The sequence below is a fragment of the Vespa mandarinia genome, chromosome 4 (genome assembly GCF_050613455.1).
Source record: "Vespa mandarinia isolate Hongniang chromosome 4, ASM5061345v1, whole genome shotgun sequence".
NCBI classification, from domain to species: Eukaryota; Metazoa; Arthropoda; class Insecta; order Hymenoptera; family Vespidae; genus Vespa; species Vespa mandarinia.
In genome coordinates, this window is record NC_140813.1 from 8,991,002 (window position 1) to 9,014,468 (window position 23,467).

A 23,467-nucleotide genomic window follows, 5' to 3' on the forward strand; every position below is an offset into this window, starting at 1 on the left:
ATAAATTTTAATATGCTATATTATTATATACAATACAAACTTTCTAAATTTCATTATTTATGTTCAAATTATTGAATATTTATTAAGTTGGTAGGCCTGAAATTCTGTGTGAACATAGCTGCATGCTACGAAAGCTTCGGCCATTTTTGTAGGATCTTTCCTTTCGTGTAAAGTTAAAATGAAGTAAGTTGCGTTTATATGAGAATATCTAATAAGTTTAATGCAATCCTGTTAAATTTATGCAAAGTATATAGTTGGTGATAATAAGAACAATATTTTTATTAATATGTGTTATATCTTTATAGGATCGGTCTTTGCGCTTATAGCGGATATAAAATATATCCTGGCCATGGTAAAACCATGGTTAAAGTTGATGGAAAGGTATATTTAAATCTATTTTAATTTTATAAATGTTATTCAATTTCGAGTATTTTAGGATAAATTTTTTGTTTGTAATCATATAATACTAACAACTCTATAAAAAATATATTTATTATTTTTCTACATAACCTTATTTTTTTATAGACTTTTACTTTCCTCAACTCAAAATGCGAATCTGCTCACTTAATGAGGCGTAATCCTAGAAAAGTTACGTGGACTGTTTTGTATAGGTATGTTCATTTAATTTTTGAAGTTTCTTTTTTTATACCATATTCTTTTTTATTCCATATTCATTTTTTTATATTATATTTGTCATATAAATTACACAGACGAAAGCATAAAAAGGGACAAGAAGAAGAACAGGCCAAGAAAAGGACAAGGCGTACTCAAAAATTCCAACGTGCTATTGTGGGTGCTTCTCTTACAGATATCTTGGCTAAACGTAACATGAAACCAGAAATTCGTAAAGCACAGAGAGAACAAGCTATTAAGTAAGTATTATTCGATTTACCTACTTATTTATATAAGATTTGTACAATACAAAGTTAACTAGGTATTTTTAGACAACTGTTCCTCTAACAAGATCTTTATATCGTGTTAGATTTCAGAATGTCTTAGAATAAATATGGATTGCTTCACCCAGAATTGTGCATTATTATAACACTGTCTGGCTTTTGCGGGTTCATACAAAAATATAAATTATTTAATATATATGTGTATCATATTAATATACTGATATAGTATATACACTATATATATAATACATACATTGATATACTTTTAGAGCTGCTAAAGAACAGAAGAAAGCAGCAAAAGCAACAAAGAAGGCTGTTGCGCCTCCTAAAACTAAGGCTATGCCTAAACAGAAAGCTGCAAAAGTGACGCAAAAATCTGCACCTCGTGTTGGTGGAAAACGTTAATCTTTCTGTGACATACCAATAAAATAATTTTAATTAAGATTTTTAATTCTATTTTAAATAATAGTACGTCCGAACATTTTAATTTTCTTCCAATTTTATTTATGTGAAAGAAAACTTCCATGTGGAAATTATATTTCGAAAAGATATACATAGGATGATAAAAACAATAGTTTATTTAATTCCAATTAAAGTATTTTATACTCTGTACGTCGTAGAATAATTGTTGTAGTACCAACTGTAGCTTTATTTTTCTTTATTCAATTCTTTCTTCAAGATCGATAACTTCGTTAACGCCTTATCTCTCCATGCACGTCGTTCTTGTAATTTATCAAGAGGACACATCTCATTTAATTCGTTACTAATTTTATTCGCCATATCTCCAACAAATTTTGGTACCGGACCGAAAGTTACACTTACGTCATAAATTGATTTATTATATACCTCGCAATACTTTTTCATACCTGAAAGAAAAGTATACCTTAGATGTATATATTTGTTTATTTTTTTACTATATATACCTTCGGAATTAAGATGCGCGGCTTCAAAAGCACCTAGAAATGCATATCTCATTCCAAGACCTTCGCTCATTACTGCATCTATATCTTTTGCACTAAGCACACCATCAGCTACTAATCTCCATGCTTCATTTAAGATTGCATACCTATAAAACATAAGAGATTTAAATAATAATAAGTTCATTAAAAAGGTACGATTTATCATACAAAAAGCGTTAAAATTACAATGTGACCATACTGTATTCTATTCAGAGCAAATCCATCAATTTCTCTAGTGAGAACGACAGGTGATTGACCGATTTCAATCATAATGGCTTTTGTTTGATTTGGTATTTCGGAACGAGTCCATGGTGCTGGAACTATTTCAACCAGGGGTACATAATACGGTGGATTTACCTAAATTTATAAAATATTTTAATAAATATATCACAATAAAAAAATTTTTGTATAAAAGAAATATCTTACGGGATGAGATACAACTACTTGATCTCGATGTTTCAATTTTTCACTATAAAGCGAAGGACGAAATGTTGATGTGGATGACGATAAAATAACTTTATTATCGACAATCTTATCGAGATCATTGTAAACTTTCACTTTTAACTGTAAATTCTCCGGTACACATTCTTGAATAAGCTTTGCATCTTTTACAGTTTCAATTAAATTCGATGATCCTAAGGATCAAAAAATATCATATTATTTTTATATTAATCTATAACATTAAATATATATAGTCTGACACGTTTAAAGAAATTATTGCATAGTGCTTTCGCAAAGAACTAAATCAATAACCTTTCCATATGCAAGTTTCCAATAAAATACATTCTTTAAAAATTTACCAGCGTTATTTATAACTTAAATTTTTATTCTTTAACCTTTTTCCCCCCTCCCAATATAGACAGATATTTATGTGTGTCTTAATCTTTACTTATCTTATATAAGTTCTCTAACAGTTATATAACTCGATTCAACAAAGTATTGACTTTTTGATAAATGAATCAAATTTCATAAAAAATTATATGATAAAATATATCAGATAATATTTACAATCAAGAAATAAAAATTAAAGTTTGAACAAGTTTTCTCTCCTATCTCACATGTATGTTTGTACTTATGATGAATCGATTACATTTTTTTTTTTTTTTTTTTTTCTTTTTTTTTCAAATTATTACAAAAGTATACCCTTAATAAGTTGAAATTGTTGAGCAGCAGAAAGAGAACCACGAAGGAGGCTATCTTTTTCCAGACGATGTAATTGCTTTTGAATGTCTTCGAGAGCATTCGTAATTTGTTCCTCGACAATATCGTAAATTGTCACTTGATATCCCACACTGGCAAATAGCATCGCCCAGCTGCGACCAATTAAACCACTGAAAATTTTAATATTTATTTAAATAATATTACTATAAAAATAATATAAAATAATATTACTATAATATATAAGCATATATTTATATATAATATAAAAGCAAATAAGTCTATTAAAAAAAACTTGACAACATCGTATGTAATGCGATGTGATATCAGTTATAAGTTACATGTATATGTCTTATTTATTTGCAAGTGCAATTTATCTAGATAGATATTATACATATATATATATATATATATATATATATATATATATATATATATATATTATGCATGTCGATGTATGTATATATATAATGAAGGATTATACTCATAAATTTTACCGTTCTATTTTATTATCTTATCTTTAAAAAATACAGCTCAATATTGTGTTTTTAGAGTTCAATTTGGAAACATTACTAGTGGATTTCTCAAAAAATTATTAATTTTGTGATATTCTTTTGTCTTCAAATAGTGAATGTCACATATAAAAAATAATACGAAGTTAAAAGAACGTGAAAGAATTTTAATAGCAATCATTAGACGCAATTAACAAGAAAAAGAAGTAAACAAGGTAACGTAATATTTTTTCTTGGAAGTCAATAAAAAGCCTAAAACTGGTTATTTTACTTTAAAATCATTGTACAAAATTTTATACGCAGATCATCTATTGAATGAACTAAACAAGTTTATCGTTTCTATTACCAAAGATCATTTAAAATATACGAAAGTTTACAAAAAAAAAGATTATATTTACTGATAGCAAATGTAAATACTTTAATAATTTACTTGTAAATACTTCAACGATTTACTTACAAATTTAAATGAAGTTTCCTTCATAAAAATTTACTTATAATTAGATTAAATGATTTAAATTTTAAGATGTATTTACCTTCCGATGATACCAATTTTTTCATTTTTGGTAGACATATTAATCCACTATGTCGGTTAAGCAGAACCTTGAATCGTATAATTAGTTGATGCTGTAATGAATTAAAACTATGTACTGTTTAATACTGCTCCTTTCCCACATATAAGACGTAGAACATTGCGATAATAATCCCCACCACGTTTACAAGATCCTTACAGTGAGTGTTACTACATCCATCGACAATATTTTTTGTTACGCCTTTTTGCAGCTCACTTTCATTCTATCGGTAATATATCGACACAACTATAAAGTTGTTGACAAACTAAAAGTACAAATTTTACAAAAATTAAAATATTTTTTAAACAAAAAAGAATAAAAATATGAATACTACTATCATTATTTGACATTTATTTACCAATATATTTTACTAAATTCGATTATTATTTTGAAATATGGTAATATATATGAAGTATTATAAGGAAAAAAAAAAACTTTAAATTTGTCTACAACGTAATTACACAACTTGCTGTAACGGATATGCTTAGATATAAATATAAACAAATATTTCTTACTTTATTAAAAATTTAAATCGTTTACGTAACAGAAAAATATTTTTATAAATGTAATATATATGAATAATAACGGTATGTTCTATTTATTTTTAACAAAGAGAAATTTATTTTTTTTAGTTTATAATCGAAAAAATAAAGAAAAGTGAATTTTATGAAACATTTAATAGGATTTAGTCTTATTAGTTTACTATTTAATTATAAAAAAAATAAAATTTGTAACTTTCATAAAATCAGGTATTGAGAATTAAGCATATTGTCATGCGCGTGAAAACCCACGTTCTACACGCAATTGATTCTTTGTGTTTGTTACTTCACGGGGAAAAACCTTAACGTTTATCAAGGTTACTTTGTCAATGCAGTTGAGTATTGAGTCACTGTGATAATATCTATTTGGTGAGTACATTGCGCGCAGTCTGAAGAGATCTTTATAAGATTGCAATCGTTTTGTTTTTACATGTTGTCTGATTGAAAATAGATTAAGGTTAAAAAGGTGGTGGTCTTTGTGGAATATATTGTACATTTCAGGATTTATTTGTTTCTTTTATTAGTGCATTTAAAAATGCCGAAAGCATATGAAAGTTTCGTAGTGATGAGAGAAGCAATCAATGGTCTGCAGGATTATGGTACTTACGGAAATGGTAATTGGATAATGATTTCTTTAAGATTTATGTTTGTTTTTTATTAGAATCCTACTAAAAATGATGGTTCTTGTTATAACAAATTATTTTTAGTAGTAAACGTATTTCTCAAAGTATAGGTGGCATTTTCAACGTTAACGAAAAAGAGTGTAGTATTTAAATGTTCTGAATAATAATTTAATATTCGTACAAAAGTATCATGCATTTATGTAAACGATTATATGATTGCAATCTGTGTTTAAATATATAATGAAAAATAATTTTTTTATATAGACTAATATATATGTAATATGTATATAATCATAAAAATATTATATTAATAATTATTAAAATCATTCATATATTAAATAACTAATAAATTGTTTTTTTTTTTTATTCAGATCCAATGTTTATTAACGATACTAGTTCATTGAGTCTCTATAATAATTCTATAGATCCACACATAAATTTCAATATTGAATCACCTATGTCTACTACTTCATCACCATCACATATGTCTACATATGTATTAGATGATTTTATTGGTACGTATATTTTCTTTTTTATTATTCTAAAATAATCGAATTACAACATATGAAAGTAAAAAAATCTTATAAAATAATTAATGAACTTGTCTTAATTGGGACTAGCTGGTGAACCACATCTTGTCATAACAGAGCAACCAATAGAGAAATTTAGGTTTCGTTATAAATCTGAAATGATCGGTACACATGGAAGTTTAGTTGCATCAAATAATATGAGTGCTCATAGAAAGACTGCTCCTACTGTTCAAGTAAGTATAACTAATTTCTTAACAAAATAATAATCGTATCATGAATATTGAAAAAAATATAAATTTTCAACATTTTGTAATTAAAATTTAAAACGTTTCTAAAATTTATTTCAGTTACGAAATTTTCATGATAAAGCAATAGTTCGCTGTACATTGGTTACATCGGATGATAAAAAAGAAAGACTTCCACATGCTCATCATTTAATCAAAAGGGAAGGACATAAAGATAAAGATGATCCCCATGAAATAGAAGTTTCTCAAGAAAATCAATTTACTGCTGCGTATGTTGATACAAAATATTTGATATTTTTAAAATAATTGATATATTTAATAATAATTATATAATTTATATATTTATAATTTATATCTTTATTATTTTATATAAGACAATATAAGATCATATTATATAGCTATATATGTTTTTCAAATTTTACTATATGTTTTCTAAATGCAATATTTTATAGATTTCATGGACTGGGTATAATACATACTGCAAAAAAGCATATTAAGGATGAACTTGTACGGAAACTTCAATTTGAGTTACTAGAAGAACGTAAAAGAAAAAATATTAATGCAACTCTTTCAATACGTGATGAAGTACAGGTATAAATGATTTCATGAAAAGATAATCTTTTGATATATTCAATAGGTAGAAATAAGAAAAAAAATGTTATCTTTTTGAAATTGATATATTCATTTATTCAATAAAACTCATCGTAAAAGTATGATTGCAAGATGTTTACACAATTCGAACTTTATATTATTCGATTGCGTTTAATTATTTCAAAAAGTAACCATAGTTAAAAAAGTAGATTCTTTGAACATTGGCTTATTATTACATTGTGAACTATCAACAATGAATACTCTATTACCTTTTGCTTTTATATTTTTGTTATAATCTTTTTATGAAGCATTTATGGGATGTGTTTATATAACATTTTTTCTTATTTCTATTCATAGAATATACTGGTGAAGTTTAATCGTTTAAACCTGAGACATCCTGTATAATATTAAAATGGATAATAAATAATAATTATCAGTAATATAAATCTTTATTTTCGCAGATTAAAGCTGATGCAGATATTAAACAAAAATCAATAAATCTTAATAGTGTATCTCTGTGCTTTCAAGCTTTTATTAAGGGTAGTAATAATATTATGAATCCACTTACAGAACCCGTTTACTCCAATCCGATTAATAATCTTAGTAAGTATTTTAATTAAATAATGTGATCTATTTTTTATATCTGTGTAACATTTTATATATGTATGATTTACTTGCATAATTTTTATTTTTTCAGAAAGTGCTCTTACTGGGGAATTGAAAATCTGCAGAATTGATAAATTTACAAGTTCTTGTGAAGGTGGAGAAGAAGTATTTATATTAGTAGAAAAAGTTGGAAAAAGTAAATAACAAATTTTTCTCCATTATCAAATAACATGGAAAATATGTTAAATTATTAAAATTTTTTATTTCAGAAAATATAAGAATAAAATTTTTTGAATTAAATGAAGATGATAATGAAATCTGGTTTGATTATGGCCGCTTTTCTGAATTAGATGTACATCATCAATATGCTATTGTATTTCGGTATGTATAAGTTTATGTATCCAAAATCAGCAATATTAATATTCATTTTTATAATATTCGATTTTATATTTAAGCACTCCACCATATAAAGATATAAATATTACCTCTTCAAAAGAAGTTTATATACAATTAGAACGACCAAGTGATCATGATTGCTCAGAACCTATTAAATTTACATATAAGCCAAGTGACAAAATATTAGGTATATACTTTTAATTTTTATTAGGTTTATACATTTTTTGAATATATAATTCTAATTTATTTTCTTTGGTTTATGTAGGTAAGAAAAGACCACGTATATCTTATTCAAATAGTATTGAATTGACACAATCGTTACCTACTATGCAAAACAATGATTCATTTACAAAATGGAATGATAGCCAAGAAATTTCAAATGAAATAAAAGATATCTTACTACAAGGTTGCTCATCTTCGGAATTACGTAATTTTGTTAACACCATAGACCTGGATAGTAAGTTACTGTCAAATACAGGTTTTAATCTTTTATGATTTATCTGTATTTAAGAAAATATTTAATACATTTAATACATTATAATTGTAGGATATATGCAACTATTAAATAATAGTGAAGAAGGAGTGCTGACATCTGATGGTCCAACTACAAAAAAAGTAGGTCTTTTTCCAATTTATTTTTCTTATATTTATTATTATAATAACAATATAAATTTTATGTAATCATCTACTATATGAATATATTTTTATTATTTTTACCAGTTGGATGACGATGTCATGTTTGCCAAGAATATTGTTTTTGAAGCCATGAATATTATCCGCATAGAAATAAATGATAAAAATGGAGAAATTAGTTCTAATAAAAAAAAACAATTAAAGAAGTTACTTATGGATAGGTCTACTTATGGTGATTCACCATTACATGTAGCTTTACGTTATGGTCAATGTGACATTGTAAAACATATTTTGATACTTATAGGAATTGATCCAGAATATCAAATAATTGTAAATATCCAAAACAGTTCAGGAAAAGTATGTTTTCTTTTATATTACATTAAAATATCTATAATTTAATATTTTATCATTTATGCTAATTACTTTTATTATATGAATTTTTTATTATTATATCACAAATTAGACACCATTACATTATGCTGTCTTACAAAATCAGCCAGTCTTTATAAAAGCATTATTAACGCTCGGAGCAGATCCAAGTATATGTGATGACCATGGTTTCTCTCCATTACATACTGCTGTAAGAAGTAAGTCCTATAAGAAATATATACACACACATACACATATAATAAAAACACACAATTATGATCATTTTGTTTTACATCAAATACATTTCTATTATTCTTTATAAAAAATGTATAAATTTATAAATTTATTGTAGTACCTAATGCTGGAGCATGTGTTGATGTTTTATTATCCAATAAACTAATTAATATTGAAAGTTACAATGATCTTGGATGGACACCTTTACAACTCGCTGCTGAAGCAGGTTCATATGATGCTGTATGCTCTCTCGTTCGAGTAGGAAGTAATGTAAATAATACGGATAAATCGTACGGCCGTACTGTATTACATATAGCAGTTGAAGGAGGTCATAAAAAAATAGTTGAATTTTTATTGAGAAATGTAAGTTTAATGTATAAATAAATTAACATAAAAAATTTATTTTTTGTATTTATCTAGTGATAATGTATTAATATTTAATTACTATTAATTTTTACTAAAAAATGATATTAATTTTTACAGAGTGATATTGATATAAACAAAAGAAATTTTAGTGGAAATACGGCATTACATACTGCAGTAGCATATACTGGAACAAGAGCAAAAGAATTATGCAAATTATTAATGCAATACGGAGCAGATCCACATATTCAAAATAATAGTGGTTCAAACTTAGACGAGGTATGTAAATATATATGAATTATATATAGTCATTTTTTTGTATAAACATTTTATTTCAAAGATTTAAGACATAAGATCTATGTTAAAGTAATAAACAATATAATTGCGAACAGGCTGAACAAGACATAAATGAAGATGTTAACATAAAAGTTGAAGCAGAATCTGAAGACGAAAATATGAAAAAAACTGCTGGACAATCATCCTTTGATTTAGCCACTAATAAGCCAGAAGTAAATAAGTTCAATAAAAATGTGTAAATGAATATTTGTAAGATAATTCCAGGTTTGAGAATATTGTATCTGTGCTTTTTTACAGATTTTGCAACTTCTTATGGATCATGGTAACAATACACAAGATGAAAATGAATTAGCATTATTTACAAAAGAAGAAATATTGGAAGAGGATACACAAAATAATTGGTTGAGCAACGAAAATAAACAAAAATTAGCCACAATTTTGGATAAAACAAAAGGCTGGAAAAAATTAGTTAAACATCTAAACCTTGAATTTCTTTTACAGTCATTGTGCCAAAACTCATTAAGTCCATCTTTATTACTTTTAAATTATATAGATGTAAGTTATATTATTTTTTTTTCTCCATATAGCTCTTATTTACGATTTATTCAAAATTGTTTCACTTTTTTAGATACAGAGTGACATTACACTTACACAGATGCATGATCTTTTAAGTGAAATTGAAGAAGATGAAGCAGCACTTTTTATTGTTGACCTTACAAGGCATCAATAAAGAAAATAAAAATATTTACTAATATTATTTTTATGACAAAATTGTATAACATACAACATCACACAGTACTTATTAATTTCTTGGCAATGTAGATATATTTTTATGAATGATTTTTTATGAATACAATGTAAATTTTGAATCATGTATAAGACTAGTATATTAATCATTGTATTTATATATAAATTTATTTTGACTTATACTGTTTTGTATAACTATTTATCGATGTATTTTCACATTATCCTCTTTGGATAAATTTTATTAAAATATATTTAAATATTCTATCAAGCAAGTTTTACAAAAGTTTATGTTATTTTCAAAAATCATATAACCTTATATCAAAAATTTATGGATAAGGGCATCATTTCTTGCATTTTATAATGGTTTACGCCGACAATAAGTACAGGCGTAAATCTTGAACGATTTAATGAACAAGGTTTCATTTTAAAATTAAAATTTTGATCGTGAGAATTCATGATATAAACCCTTGCAAAAAATAAATAGTGAATCTCCTTAACAACTGCTGATAAAATTTACTAATAAAATCGTAGTAGTTTTTTTTGTCGTGCCTTATACATTCTTAAATATCTATTGGTAAAGAAACAACATGCAATCTTTTTATCTTCAATTTCATTAAGATAATAAATGATAAAATAATAAAAAGAATCATTCAATTGCCGATAAGTACGAATGCTAACGATACTAACGCCATCAATGCGGAAAGACATTATTAAGCATATGTTAAGTTTTGTTTGTATTCGTACTCGACGCTGTTTTGTAATTTTTTTTTCACTTTTCATAAATAATGGATACACGAGATCGGATTTTATATGTGAAAATAAATACATAAAATTTGGATTTTTTGAATTACGTAAAACACTCGTTATAAAAGAATTATTTAAAAATATTACGGAGAAGTGCGCGCACGGAATGCATTTATCTACCATTTTATAACTATTGTATTTTGTAATATGTAAAAAATTAATATAACGTTTTTATAATTATTTTATAATATTTAAATCATGTCTAGCAAATTAGAATCTGTTACTAAGACAAAACGTGAACGACAGAGAAATCAACATTATAAAAAGAAAATAAATGAAGAAAAATATGAAGATATTGAACCAATTTTGTCAGAATTCTTGAAATTGTCTATACAAAATGAACCAAAGCGTTTAAAAAGAAAAAAAAACTTTATAAAATTTATTCAAGATAACAGTATAAAAAAATTTCCACAAAATGTGACTAAATCATGTATTTCTGTTGCGGATGAACAAAATAGTACGAGGAAAATGAATAAAAAAAATATAAACATAAAACCAAATGTTTATCCATCTTTACAGAAAGAATCTGAAAAACTTTTTATAAAAAAGGTCTGATTTTTTTTTAAACTATATGATAAATTAGTTTAAATATTACTATTATTATTATTATTATTATTATTATTATTATTATTATTATTATTAATATTATTATTATTATCGTTGTTATTGTTACAATGTATTTTCATGTCATTAATGTCTGCTATAAATATGATTTGTATATACAAATATTCAAAAATAAAATATTTACAAATCAAATGATATATTAAAATAATTTGCTTAAAATATAAATTAATCAGTACATAAATATATATACATTAGAATTATGTTGCAAAATTGATAACATATTTATAATTTATGTACAGGTAAAACCACGACCAAGAAAAAGACATATAACTCCAACTGAAAAGGAAATTAATGATAAGATAAAACAAAAAAAGGATACATTGATACATATAAAACGCGATATGTTAACACACAATGGGAAACCTTCATCAAGTAATTTGTGTGAACAAAAACAAAAATGTATAAAAAAATTGGAGAAATTTGTAAAGCCTATAAAATTAGAAGACAAATTCCAAAAGTTTATACCAATTACTGAAATGAAAAGATTATTAAAATCACAAGATCCAACAAATTTGAAATACGTAGAAGGTTCTTTGCGTATCAACCCCACATTTGGTACACATGCTTATATAAATATGCCTAATGGAGAAAATGATTTATTAATTATTGGTCTATGCGATAGAAACCGTGCTTTTGATGGAGACTTAGTAGTAGCCAGAATAAATGAAGAAGAAAAATGGCACAAAGGTACTAATGAACAAAAACAAAAGACTGGTACAATTGTTTGTATATTAGAAAGAATACACCCAAGGAAAGCAGTTGGAATTTTAAAACAATCTAATTCAATAGTATTACTACAACCAAGAGATATCAGAATGCCAATGATTAAAATACATTTAAATACACTACCAGAAATTTATAATATTAAGCCATCTTTATTCAAAGAAATTTTATTTCTTGTTAACATTACTGCTTGGAAAAAGCCATCATATGCTGTTGGGTATATTTTTATTTATTTTTTTATATAGAATTTATAGATATCTTTCTTTATTTTACATAGCATATAGTTTTTTCTGAATTTTATAATTTATTTATATCATTTTTGTTTTAATGTATATATATATATATATATATATATATATATATATATATATATATATATATATATACTTTTTAATTAGTATTTTGATATATATTTTATAGTTTATATTTATATATAATAAATATTATTATAATTTTCATAGGAAAATTGAACATATGCTTGGCACTGCAGGCGACATGGAAGTAGAACTTAATGCTATATTACTTGAAAATGATATAAACATAGAGCCTTTCAATAAGGAATTGTTGAAAGAATTACCATCTGCAGAAAATATTTTGACTTCAATGGATATTAACGAAAGAGAAGATTGGAGGAATGTTTGTATATTCACTATTGATCCTGCGACTGCAGTTGATTTAGATGATGCTGTTTCTTGTACGGTTTTAAAAAATGGAAACTATGAGGTAAATATAATTAATATATAAAAATTGTATTATTTGTAAAATTTAATACAGTATTTTTTTAATTTGTTTAATTTGTATAATTAATAATTATATTACTGATATTGTTATTGTGTTATTTAGGTAGGAGTACATATTTCAGATGTAACCCATTATTTAAAATATTCCTCTCCATTGGATATGGAAGTTGCTAAACGTGCTACAACAGTATATTTAGTTAATCAAGTTTATCACATGATGCCACAGGAATTATGTAAATTGTGTTCTCTTTTACCTGGTCAAAACAAATTAACCTTTTCTGTTATTTGGGAAATAACACCTGATGCCCAAATCGTAAAACATCATTTTGCAAAAACTATAATTAATTCGTGTTGTCAAATGACATATAAACAAGCTCAAAACATAATTGACAATCCTGAATATCCTAATATTGACGATACATTAGATATAAAGGGAAATTTTACATTATTTCAAATCTGTGAAGTGATTAAAAATTTATATAATTTATCTGAACAAATGAGAATTAGAAGATATGCAAATGGTGCTCTTAAAATAGATCAACCAAAATTACATATTTCATTTAATGAAACATCTGGATTACCTACATCTTATGATATTTTGGAAAACATAGACAGCAACAGGTATACTAATTAAAAGTTTGAGAAATTATTATAAATAGATTGATGTAATAAAAATAATTTCAGGCTTATAGAAGAATTCATGTTATTAGCTAATATGACTGTTGCAACTCACTTATATAAAACAATGCCTGAATATGCTTTGCTGAGAAGCCATAGTTATCCTTCCGAACGTTTTTTGACTTTAACTCGAAATCTTCTTCAAAGGTTTGGAATACACTTAGATATTGCATCTTCTGGAGATTTATATAGTAGTATTAAACGCTATGAATCGTGCATAGAATTGGAATCTGAAGCATATATGTATTTAACAAGATATAGATTGATGGTTATTAATAATCTTTGTTTGAAATCAATGACAGTAAGATTTGGAAGAATATTATATATATTTTTTCTTTTATGAAATGTAATATTTTTTATTATTTTTATGATTTATTTCCTTTAATTTATTTTAGCGTGCTAAATATCGTTCATCTAAAGTTACGCAAGTAGATGATTTACGGCATTATGCACTAAATGTACCATATTATACTCATTTTACGTCTCCTATTCGAAGATATCCTGATTGTGTTGTTCATCGATTACTTCATTCTACTATATCTTTAAATGTAGAACTAGCTCAAAATTGGAGTTCTGAATTATGTTCTAAGTAAGAGAAATAAATCAAAACATATATTTTAATTAGTATATAAATATAAAGTATATGAAATGAAGAAAAGAGAGAGAGACAATTTTCTTCTTGTTGTGTATATTGAGATTAAAAATTACAGTTTTATATTAATAATTTTTTACAGAATAGCAAAAAACTGTAATTGGCGCAAATATTATGCAAAACGTGCCGAGGAACAAGTTAGAGAATTATATTTTACATGTTTAATAAATATGATAGGATCAATGACTGTTATTGGTATTGTATTGGATGTCAAACAATATTATATAGACGCTATTTTATGCGATACTGGAATTAAAGTAAAAGTGGATTTAAAGGAAATAAAAAATAGAACAACAATTGAATATAAAACTGAACATTCAGTTCCAATATTAACTATAACTTGGAAAAAGTCTCATATTACTCAGGTATGTAGTTACTGAAAATAATTAATAATTCCTTCTATCTCGAATAAATATGGAGATTTTATAGTGGATTAATGAAAATGACAACTGTAATAATTAGCATTAATTATTTTAAAATGTATATTATTGTTTAATATTATGTTTTAGGTAATAACTACTTTTTCAATAGTACATTTAAAAATCAATAAACATCCTAATTATTTTCGATTAAATACTGTACTTTTAGAACCAATCAAAAGTCTTGACTGTTAAATGGGTATAATATATTTAATTTTTATATGTATAATGTATTTGTAAATAAGCAGTTGTTTTTATACAAGAAACTTTGAACTATACATTTAAAATATCATTTTATGTTATTGACAAGAAAAAAATCGATTCATTTTCAAAATGTTATAAAAACCCTATAATTATTTAAATTTGATAGAAGACAAAAAATATTAAAGTATTTTTTTATTATATTCTGAAATTCTTCAAATAATTTGATTTAAGATCTTTTGTTATATTTTGCACATAAAAGATTCTTTTCTTGTAGTATAGAAAAATTTTATTATATACTGACGATTTATGTATAAAAATATATAAATAAATTTTATAATGAATACTTATGATTTGTTAAATAAGATAGAAATGGATTCTATATACTAAAATAAGAAAAAAGTTCATATAAATATTGTTTTCGAGTTACATAATAACGATGTCCTAAAAACTAATCTAAAAGAGAAAATTTAATTTGCTTTGTGAATTTGAATTGTAACAATGTTACATTATTAAAAATTATTTTATTGCATAAACAAAGTTATTTATTATTTACTTTAATGTTTAATCAGAATTAGATTAAAAGGATTTTGAAAATATATTAAAATATGCAGCCATTCGCCCGGTAATACTTACATCAGATCGGATTTCGATACATAGCAAGTAATACCGACTCAGGTCTCACCACGTGGAGGTTGCTGCATCTGGAGACCCAAGATACTATTGAAATATTTATGATCTAAAGATTATTTTACTTTATTCTAAAGATTATTATTCATTTAAAATCAAATAAAATTTCAATTACGTTCAATGTCTTCTGGAAGAAAGCCTGAAAAATCGATAGTACCGTGGATCCATTTATCTTGATCGAAAAGTGGTAAAGAACCATTCCATATTTTATCTAATCAAAAAGATTTTATTATTCTATATAAAAATTTGAACCAATGTGCATACAATATGGTCGACTTTAACTTAATACTATTGCATTATCTATTTCTTATATACATTTCTTATACACATATATGACGAATAAATCTATCTATCAACATTATAATATGAAATAGCATACTTCGCGCACTTCAAATTGTTTAAGTAATTTTAAAATAATCGAAAATATGATTTATTTAAACTTATCCATCAGAAAAGAGACTGCTTCGATGTTCACTCTTCGGAATTCAAAACAAAACTGTTTCCATAAGAGTCAAAGTGAGCTAAAAGTTGGTATTTGTTTACTTAAATAAGTAACAACCGCAGATTTAAATTTTAACACTATTTAAATATTAATTTAATTCTATTTTATATTTAACATATGTTTCGAGCCAAGAAATATTGAAATAAATATACTATTGTTTAAACATTAGTTTATTTTATTATTTTGAGGTATTGAAATTTTATATTAAGATTCTTTTAGGTTATTTGCCATTAAATGAATTGTTACATACTTTTGTTTAAATATTAGCTTATTCTACTTCGCATACTTATAGATTGTTTAAATAATTAAAAAATTAGCGAAATTATAAATTGTCTAAGCTTGCCTATATAGAAGGGGAGAATTTCGATGTTTACTCATTGGAATGCAAAAGAAAACAATTTCGGCAACATGTAGTCAACAACTTCAAGTTTAAAACTTATGTTTATAGAAATATTAAATTAGAAATATTTTTAATACGTATTATAAGCTATGTAATATTTATGCAAATATATTATTATTTAAATAGAAAATTTCGACTTTTACTCGTTGGAATGCAAAAGAAAAATTATTTCAATAATTGTCAAAATCAGTCGAGAGTTTGTTTTTCTTAATATTAAATATAGGCAACAACCTCGTATTTGAAATATTAAATTTAAATTATTTGATATTTAACTCGTATTACGAGTTATGCAATGTTTGAAAAAATATACTGACTTGATTACTATAAATTATTTTTATATAACTAATTGTTTCTTATCTGTTCAAAACCTTTTTTTTCGTTATTGTTTAATGAAAACGCATATTAAAATTCGTACCAATTAACACTTAAGATTAAAATTATTTCATTTTAATATTGTGACGTTTAAATAAAAAAAGAAATGAATTGCTTTAAAAAATTTTATAGACTTAATTATTGTAATATTATAATGTTTATGTTTATTTTGATTATTATAATATTAAAGTATTATTATAAACTTATAATGTTCTTATAAAATTATTACTATTATTAAAGTACACTACAGTACAATGCAATGTTAAATATTCGAAAGAATTGTTTACGAAATGAGAGAACTGAAATCTTTACTGTTTGAGATTTAACTAGTACATTGATTATTTTGTCATCGTCAAAATCGTTCAAACCTTCTCTTCTTCGTTATATTGTTTACATCACTGACTGGTAATGACAATGAGAGTAAAATTTGTATACTATTGAAAAGTATTAATTATTCAAGTATGGAAAGACAGAACAGATATGTTTACTGTTAGAAATACGAAAGATAAGTTGAAAATTATTAAAATCATTGATGTACTTGTTTTGTTAATAGGGATTGCCAACGACGACTTAAATTTGAAAATTTTTATTTAACAATGGGTCAAAGATGATAAACAGCCTTAATATCATTTACATTTAAATCCTGAAGATTATTAAATTTAATAAAGAAATGTCCCATAATAATTATAATTATTTTTAATATTCATAAGAAAAATAAGAGAAGGTAAATTTTTAATAATAATATTTTATTTTATTGGTTTACATGTTTTGTGAAAATATTTGACTCTTTTAATTTAATTTTCTTATACAACACAGGAAAAAATACCGACGAATAGTTAAATTTAAATAGGTTAAATTTGTCCATCTAATTTGATTATATTGAACTTTCAAATTCATTATTATAATTTAGAAAGATTTATGATAAATCATTTTATACCATGTCAGTCATGAAAAATGTCAAATTGCATTTTATTTTCAATTATCTACTTATTTCAGATTAATATGCAAGATTAAAAATAAAGTCAAAATAGAATTTTTCATAATCATATAATGATGAACAGTAATTAGTATAATTTGTTTCATGATACAAAGTTTAGAAATATATGCATCCAACTCAAAAGCGATACATTTAAATAACAATTTTTTTGATTTATTGAGTATCGCTTACATCAATAAATTATAATATTAGGAATTAAAGCATAGTTTACTTAACTTATCATCATATTCGTCATAATTAAACATGTTAAAGAATGTACATGAAGCTAATCCTAAGACTCCTTTCACCCTAAGTACAATAATATTTACTGACGGCGTTAGCTTGATCTTTGTGATTGCGGAGGCTGCGGTTTATTACGGTGTTCATAATTTACAAGTCTCTGACCCACAAGATACTTGTCATTTTTAATATGTTCATATAATTTCTTAAATTGACGTATCTGAAAGCAAATGACTATACAAACCAAACTTACTAGGAGTAAGAAAGGGTACAAACGTCTAGCAATAAGTATCTGTGTTTGAAGATTGGTAACGAGTAGTGGCACTATTCCATAGGCCACAGCATAAGGAACAGCAAGGGCAAGACCAAAACAACATATAACTGGTGCTGCTAATTCTGTAATTATAAATTTTAAATCCATTTCTCTTATTCCTTCATTATATGCTCTTTCAATTGCTAAACGTATTCTCCAATCAGGGCCCATCATAGTCAGAGCAGTTGCTATTTTTGTATACAGAACTCCTAATGCCCAGTCTTGCCATATGAAAGGAACAGGATTTTGTTCTAAAGGCACCCGCAATGGAACAACAACAACCAATTCAAGAAGAAGACCAAATAATAATGGTATAACACCAACAAGCAAAACAGATGCAACTAAAGCTTTCATTCCTAAAATAACCCAATGCTTCACTCTATCAAGAATGGCCCTACGACCACGTGGCAGCCATGAAAAAGCTAATGCTAAACCTCGTACTGCAACCCAACATATATATGTTCCACAGGCAACTGTATATAATTCGTGTACTCTTCCAAATAAAGCAGTCATACTTTCATTTCTATCTGGAAGACAATAAATAATTTATTAACAAAAATTATATATAAAGTTTTTTTAAAAAGTATCAAATCTTTAGTCAGTCTGTTCAAAAAGTATTGGACCTTTGGTCAGAAAAAATACATTCATCCAATTAAAGATTTCAAATCCTAACCCTGTTCTAAAGTAGTCTTTTTGGGATTACACTCCTCCTAGCAGTCTTGCCATTGTTGAAAGTATTTCTAAAAGGCTTCTTGTTAAATGAAGTATCAGCTGGGTCATCGCATTCCACATGTCTTCTCTTGATTCAAATCAAATCCCTTGGCGATAATGAATGTTTCCATGATGACAACGTCTTGGTTTCCGGATCTTATTACTCACCATCAGTGATTACGGGGCTTAGGAAATGCGAGGTTGTTATTTGCGCAGTCTAACATGTCCTGCAAGACTTGCAGACAGAATTGCTTTTGCTCTATCGTTAGCAATTTCGGCACGAATTTTGCAGACATTCTGCTTGTTCAAATTTCTCTCCCAATGTGGAATGTACCGAACCAATGGTTATCCCTACCTTATTCACAAGTTCTTCTAACAAGACAGTCCTACATAACCAAAGTTTACACTTGGTCAATAATCTTGTCATTTTGGCTTGTTAAAGGTCTATTGGAATATAATTCGCTGTCTGACGTGTAATCATTTTTAAAGCGGTTATACCACTCCTTAAAGTAGTGATACACTACTCATTGCCTTATTTTACAACAAATGAAAATCCGGAGAGAATTCATTACATTTACTTAGTCACTCACAGGCTGACTGCCAATAACTGATATTTTCTGCGAGTGGTAAACATTTCACGTATGCACATGAAAATCTCTACATTTCCCTACCGGAGTATTCTTATACTTCATTTATATGGGAAAAATTAAGATCCAATACTTTTTGAACAGACCTTATATATATATTTAATACTTTTTATGTATTAAATAATGATCAGTTGTAATTATAAATATTAATTTACCAGAACCAATTAATGCAGGTGGTAATACAGGTGGTGATGGTGCAGGTGCTCCAACCATCCATAATGCCATTACTCTTCGTCCTAACCAAGCTGGAAGTGTCATAGCAATTAAACCAGCTATAACGAGTGAAATGCAAACAAAAAATAGAAGACCAATCAAGCGAGCAGGAAACCATAGTGGTCTAGTATATGGTTGGAAACCCGTTGGATTTTCTCTTTGCATTAGTGCCTGATGAGCTGCTCCCAGATCTGGATGTTGTGGTTCCTCGTGAGCAGCTTGACCTGGTTCCTCCACTTGATCACTTAATAGATAGGATTGAAGATCTAGCATCCATGCAACAACTCGACACCATCCTCTTATAAGAGCTTTTAACCATGTGCGTGTATGAGACTGTTCCAAGAGTGCAGGAAGAATGACTTGTAGTAAAAGTAATTCTAAGGATAGCTCATTCACCTAGTTTTAAATATCGAATTTTAAATAATACTGATTTAAATAGATTAATGTAAATGATATATTTTTTATAAGATTAAGTTTACCTGAGCTTCACTTTGAACAATGACTGTATATGGCAAAAATCCTGGCCAAGCCCATCTCAATAATTTTATTGGTAACCACAGCATTAATAAAATAGCTGTACCAAAGATTATTGCAGATGCAACAAGTCTTCGTACATGTCTCAATATTGGAAGATGAATCATCTCTTGTATTGGAGAAAAGTCAGGATCATTTAAATTTCTCAAAAACCAAAGTACTCCAGGTCGTAAAACTTCTCGTAAAAGGAGTATAAATGATGCAAAATAATATATGTAAATCATTCCTAATAACCAGTGAAGAAACATAGAAGTGCCAGGAGCAAGGCTAAATGAAATTTCTCTATCTCGTAGTGTTGCGTCAAACATTGCTAATGAACATATGTCCAGCCACCAGCCACAAACTAATGGAAGCACGCCGATTTCAACTACCGAAAGTAGAGAAACTTTTACTATAACATAACAGAGTCCTAGAATTCTTTGAGATCTTTGAAAACCTAATAAGGCTGCAAGGGTGTGAAAAACGACTAAGCACACTCCAATGACACAATAACCACACAATGTAGTTACTAAGCCTTCAAAATGAGAAGCTGCAGCATGTTCTTGTAATCCTAATCCTGCTATAGCAAAATGTCCAATATGATAAGGACAGAAAGCAAATACCTGAAATTACACTGAATTTTAATTTAAGAAAGTAACAAAATTATAATAATCATAAATATGCTTAAATTTCACATAGAACAAATATTTTGCAAACAATAGAGTATCGAAAGAACTTACCATAATAAATAATGTATTTAAAGATACAACCCAGAAGACATGTTCTAAAAATACAAGTGAACCATCCAGTCCTAATAAACGTTCCCAAGTTAATTCTTCTGCTGGTCTATCCCAGTCCATAGGATTCCAATTGGCTTCTTCTGCTTCTCCTTCGCCTTGAACTTGTACTTGACCTCTCCAACCATCACCAACTGCAGGATTTTGATGTTCAGCATCCACATTCAATTCTTCTCTATTAGGAATTTGTGGTTCTACATTTCTTCCTAAACCTTCTATTTCTTCCATTCTCGGATCATTTATTAGGTTATTATCCCCTAATTCATGATATAAAAGATGTCCCATATTTGCTTCTAAATTTACTAAACCTAAAAGGAACGATTTCTTCAAAAATTTTTTCCCAAATTTATTTATTCATATGTAAATTCTAAAATAATTAAATTACCTTCATGATTGGGTTCGCCCTCCTGAGGTACAAGTGGATCATCAACAAAAGGTGGTACATTATTATTATCTTGAACTTCTTGTTGTTGGTTTACCTGTTGTTCTTGAATTTGTTGAACTGCTGCTGCAGCTACTACTTGAGGTGGATTATCAATTGGAGGCAATTGAATATTATCCCTTTCTAACCAATCTGGGCCACCAGCATGTAAGATTTGTTCTCGTAACCATACCAAACCAATGAATGCAAATAATGTACAAGTTACTACAAAGCAACCATGAAACACATCTGATGATATATTTTCTGCAGATAGCATATCCATTGGTAATGACATTATCTAAAATTAAAACATAGGATTTAATTATAAAATGATGACATTATTGTTTCTTTTTTATACAAATTATTACAAGAAATATTTCTTACTCTAACTAAATCAAGAGGTCCACTGAAGAGAGCCCTATATGTCCGGCAAGCTGTTAATGGAACAACTCCAAGCCATGCTATAGCTACTAAGGTATAATGTAGCCAATATTTTACAGCAGTGACAATACTTGAAAACAAACCACCAATAACATCTCTTAATGGTAAACGTCGTGGCATGTCTGGACTATATATAGGTGTAAATGAAAAACGATATCCACAAAGTTCACAATATTCTTTCCGAGAATATCGCATCCACTGTACTAGACATTCTTGATGAATCCATTTAATACTACCAGTGCAAATACATGGATGAAAAAGAGGTCTATCTGCAAAACCTTCTGACCGACAAACTCGACAGATATCTGTACCTAACATGTCCTCCGTCATGTTTGGTTTAGAAACTTAGATATTGTATAAATAATCTGGTATATGTTGTATAATTATACTGCAAAAAAGCAAGTATTAATCTAAACAATTTGTGTATATATATGTATAATATATATATATATGCATATACAAATTAATAATAATAGAGAAAGAAATATAATTGTTTTTAAAATCAAAAAAATAAAAAATTTTATTTGTAATTAATATAATGGTTTCGATATATCATATTATAATACCAACAATTTTATGATAAACGAAATATTTAATGTACACGTCAAGATCTAAATATTCGTTAAAAAAAAAATGATAAAATTTATTGCAGAATTATCTACTACACGCCTATCAAATAATATTAGCTTGTCGTAAATATATCATGTATCGTAACATTATTTATATTATATCGTCAATTACTTACGTATATGTAGATAAAAATACTAAAAATCCAAAAATATTATGCAAAATATTGAAAAAAATGTCTATACTGCTAGATGTAGTTTTCTTTTCTTGTAAGCATAACTACAATCTTGATAACATCAAAGTCACTATACCACTGAAAACTTTCTCTATATTTATATACAAATTTTTATAATTTCCTTGAAAAAAAATCAAATATAAAATAAGGTTGTATATTTTCTTTATATGTGTATGTATCACAATATAAAATTATACGATATTATATGTATGATATGATTTACAAGAAAAGTTGAAAAATACATTTGCGCTGTCAATGCACCGAACAATTCAATTGAGCACTAGATTTAATAATTACTACGAATCAATCAACAAGAATGCA

The 23,467-nt window shown here is 26.5% G+C and overlaps 5 protein-coding genes and 1 non-coding gene across 12 annotated transcripts; 4 read left to right on the top strand and 2 right to left on the bottom strand.

The window, feature by feature from the left end:
* The first annotated feature begins 94 nt into the window (after positions 1-94).
* Positions 95-1,338, top strand: RpL24 (ribosomal protein L24). Its single transcript, XM_035869188.2, has 5 exons — positions 95-183; positions 306-381; positions 526-611; positions 711-872; positions 1,166-1,338. The coding sequence occupies exons 1-5, from the start codon at positions 179-181 to the stop codon at positions 1,299-1,301; spliced, it is 465 nt and encodes a 154-aa protein (XP_035725081.1). The 5' UTR covers positions 95-178; the 3' UTR covers positions 1,302-1,338.
* Positions 943-1,073, top strand: LOC118443227 (small nucleolar RNA SNORA79). The gene has a single exon (XR_004838617.1). It is a non-coding gene; the product is annotated as a small nucleolar RNA SNORA79 (small nucleolar RNA).
* Positions 1,339-1,377: 39 nt separating the features above from the next.
* On the bottom strand, positions 1,378-4,218 carry Had1 (beta Hydroxy acid dehydrogenase 1). Its single transcript, XM_035869187.2, has 6 exons — positions 4,059-4,218; positions 2,999-3,186; positions 2,282-2,490; positions 2,055-2,212; positions 1,820-1,962; positions 1,378-1,762 (listed from the first exon to the last, which is right to left on the bottom strand). Exons 1-6 carry the CDS (start codon positions 4,094-4,096, stop codon positions 1,545-1,547), a joined length of 954 nt encoding a protein of 317 aa, XP_035725080.1. The 5' UTR covers positions 4,097-4,218; the 3' UTR covers positions 1,378-1,544.
* Positions 3,602-10,445, top strand: Rel (nuclear factor NF-kappa-B family member relish). 5 transcript variants are annotated; one of them, XM_085656242.1, is made up of 20 exons: positions 4,541-4,681; positions 4,844-5,002; positions 5,158-5,247; positions 5,628-5,771; positions 5,877-6,019; positions 6,134-6,300; positions 6,484-6,622; positions 7,084-7,225; positions 7,320-7,424; positions 7,498-7,609; positions 7,684-7,811; positions 7,890-8,081; positions 8,172-8,239; positions 8,345-8,614; positions 8,721-8,844; positions 8,979-9,223; positions 9,344-9,502; positions 9,616-9,732; positions 9,818-10,075; positions 10,149-10,444. In XM_085656242.1, exons 3-20 carry the CDS (start codon positions 5,169-5,171, stop codon positions 10,248-10,250), a joined length of 2,694 nt encoding a protein of 897 aa, XP_085512368.1. In that variant the 5' UTR covers positions 4,541-4,681; positions 4,844-5,002; positions 5,158-5,168; the 3' UTR covers positions 10,251-10,444. The 5 variants fall into 5 exon arrangements, with proteins under 5 accessions (XP_085512369.1, XP_085512368.1, XP_085512370.1 ...); XM_085656243.1 differs by lacking the exons at positions 4,541-4,681; positions 4,844-5,002 and adding an exon at positions 3,602-3,740 and having other exon boundaries at positions 10,149-10,445; XM_085656244.1 differs by lacking the exon at positions 5,158-5,247.
* A 496-nt stretch (positions 10,446-10,941) lies between these two features.
* LOC118442923 (DIS3-like exonuclease 2) lies at positions 10,942-15,280 on the top strand. 2 transcript variants are annotated; one of them, XM_035869183.2, is made up of 8 exons: positions 10,942-11,620; positions 11,935-12,635; positions 12,880-13,141; positions 13,262-13,779; positions 13,843-14,137; positions 14,232-14,425; positions 14,571-14,853; positions 14,998-15,280. In XM_035869183.2, exons 1-8 carry the CDS (start codon positions 11,270-11,272, stop codon positions 15,100-15,102), a joined length of 2,709 nt encoding a protein of 902 aa, XP_035725076.2. In that variant the 5' UTR covers positions 10,942-11,269; the 3' UTR covers positions 15,103-15,280. The 2 variants fall into 2 exon arrangements, with proteins under 2 accessions (XP_035725076.2, XP_085512367.1); XM_085656241.1 differs by having other exon boundaries at positions 15,077-15,280.
* Positions 15,281-18,100: 2,820 nt separating this feature from the next.
* MARCH6 (membrane-associated ring finger (C3HC4) 6) lies at positions 18,101-23,280 on the bottom strand. 2 transcript variants are annotated; one of them, XM_035869201.2, is made up of 8 exons: positions 23,090-23,280; positions 22,288-22,732; positions 21,962-22,201; positions 21,868-21,889; positions 21,426-21,790; positions 20,652-21,308; positions 20,115-20,568; positions 18,101-19,128 (listed from the first exon to the last, which is right to left on the bottom strand). In XM_035869201.2, exons 2-8 carry the CDS (start codon positions 22,672-22,674, stop codon positions 18,386-18,388), a joined length of 2,868 nt encoding a protein of 955 aa, XP_035725094.1. In that variant the 5' UTR covers positions 22,675-22,732; positions 23,090-23,280; the 3' UTR covers positions 18,101-18,385. The 2 variants fall into 2 exon arrangements, with proteins under 2 accessions (XP_035725094.1, XP_035725093.1); XM_035869200.2 differs by having other exon boundaries at positions 21,868-22,201.
* Between the last annotated feature and the right edge of the window lie 187 nt (positions 23,281-23,467).

Coding starts and splice junctions, on each gene's coding strand:
- RpL24 (XM_035869188.2), top strand. Junction 382..525: donor TGGTTAAAGTTGATGGAAAG/GTATATTTAAAT, acceptor ATTTTTTTATAG/ACTTTTACTTTCCTCAACTC. Junction 873..1,165: donor CAGAGAGAACAAGCTATTAA/GTAAGTATTATT, acceptor ATATACTTTTAG/AGCTGCTAAAGAACAGAAGA.
- Had1 (XM_035869187.2), bottom strand. CDS start 4,096: ATGTCTACCAAAAATGAAAAAATTGGTATCATCGGAAG. Junction 2,213..2,281: donor AAGTAGTTGTATCTCATCCC/GTAAGATATTTC, acceptor TTATAAATTTAG/GTAAATCCACCGTATTATGT. Junction 1,763..1,819: donor CGCGCATCTTAATTCCGAAG/GTATATATAGTA, acceptor CTTTTCTTTCAG/GTATGAAAAAGTATTGCGAG.
- Rel (XM_085656243.1), top strand. CDS start 5,169: ATGCCGAAAGCATATGAAAGTTTCGTAGTGATGAGAGAAGCAATCAAT. Junction 9,503..9,615: donor GTGGTTCAAACTTAGACGAG/GTATGTAAATAT, acceptor AATTGCGAACAG/GCTGAACAAGACATAAATGA. Junction 9,733..9,817: donor TAGCCACTAATAAGCCAGAA/GTAAATAAGTTC, acceptor GCTTTTTTACAG/ATTTTGCAACTTCTTATGGA.
- LOC118442923 (XM_035869183.2), top strand. CDS start 11,270: ATGTCTAGCAAATTAGAATCTGTTACTAAGACAAAACGTGAACGACAG. Junction 14,138..14,231: donor TTTGTTTGAAATCAATGACA/GTAAGATTTGGA, acceptor AATTTATTTTAG/CGTGCTAAATATCGTTCATC. Junction 14,426..14,570: donor AGTTCTGAATTATGTTCTAA/GTAAGAGAAATA, acceptor AATTTTTTACAG/AATAGCAAAAAACTGTAATT.
- MARCH6 (XM_035869200.2), bottom strand. CDS start 22,674: ATGACGGAGGACATGTTAGGTACAGATATCTGTCGAGTTTGTCGGTCA. Junction 21,309..21,425: donor TAAATACATTATTTATTATG/GTAAGTTCTTTC, acceptor GTGTAATTTCAG/GTATTTGCTTTCTGTCCTTA. Junction 19,129..20,114: donor ACCTGCATTAATTGGTTCTG/GTAAATTAATAT, acceptor ATTGTCTTCCAG/ATAGAAATGAAAGTATGACT.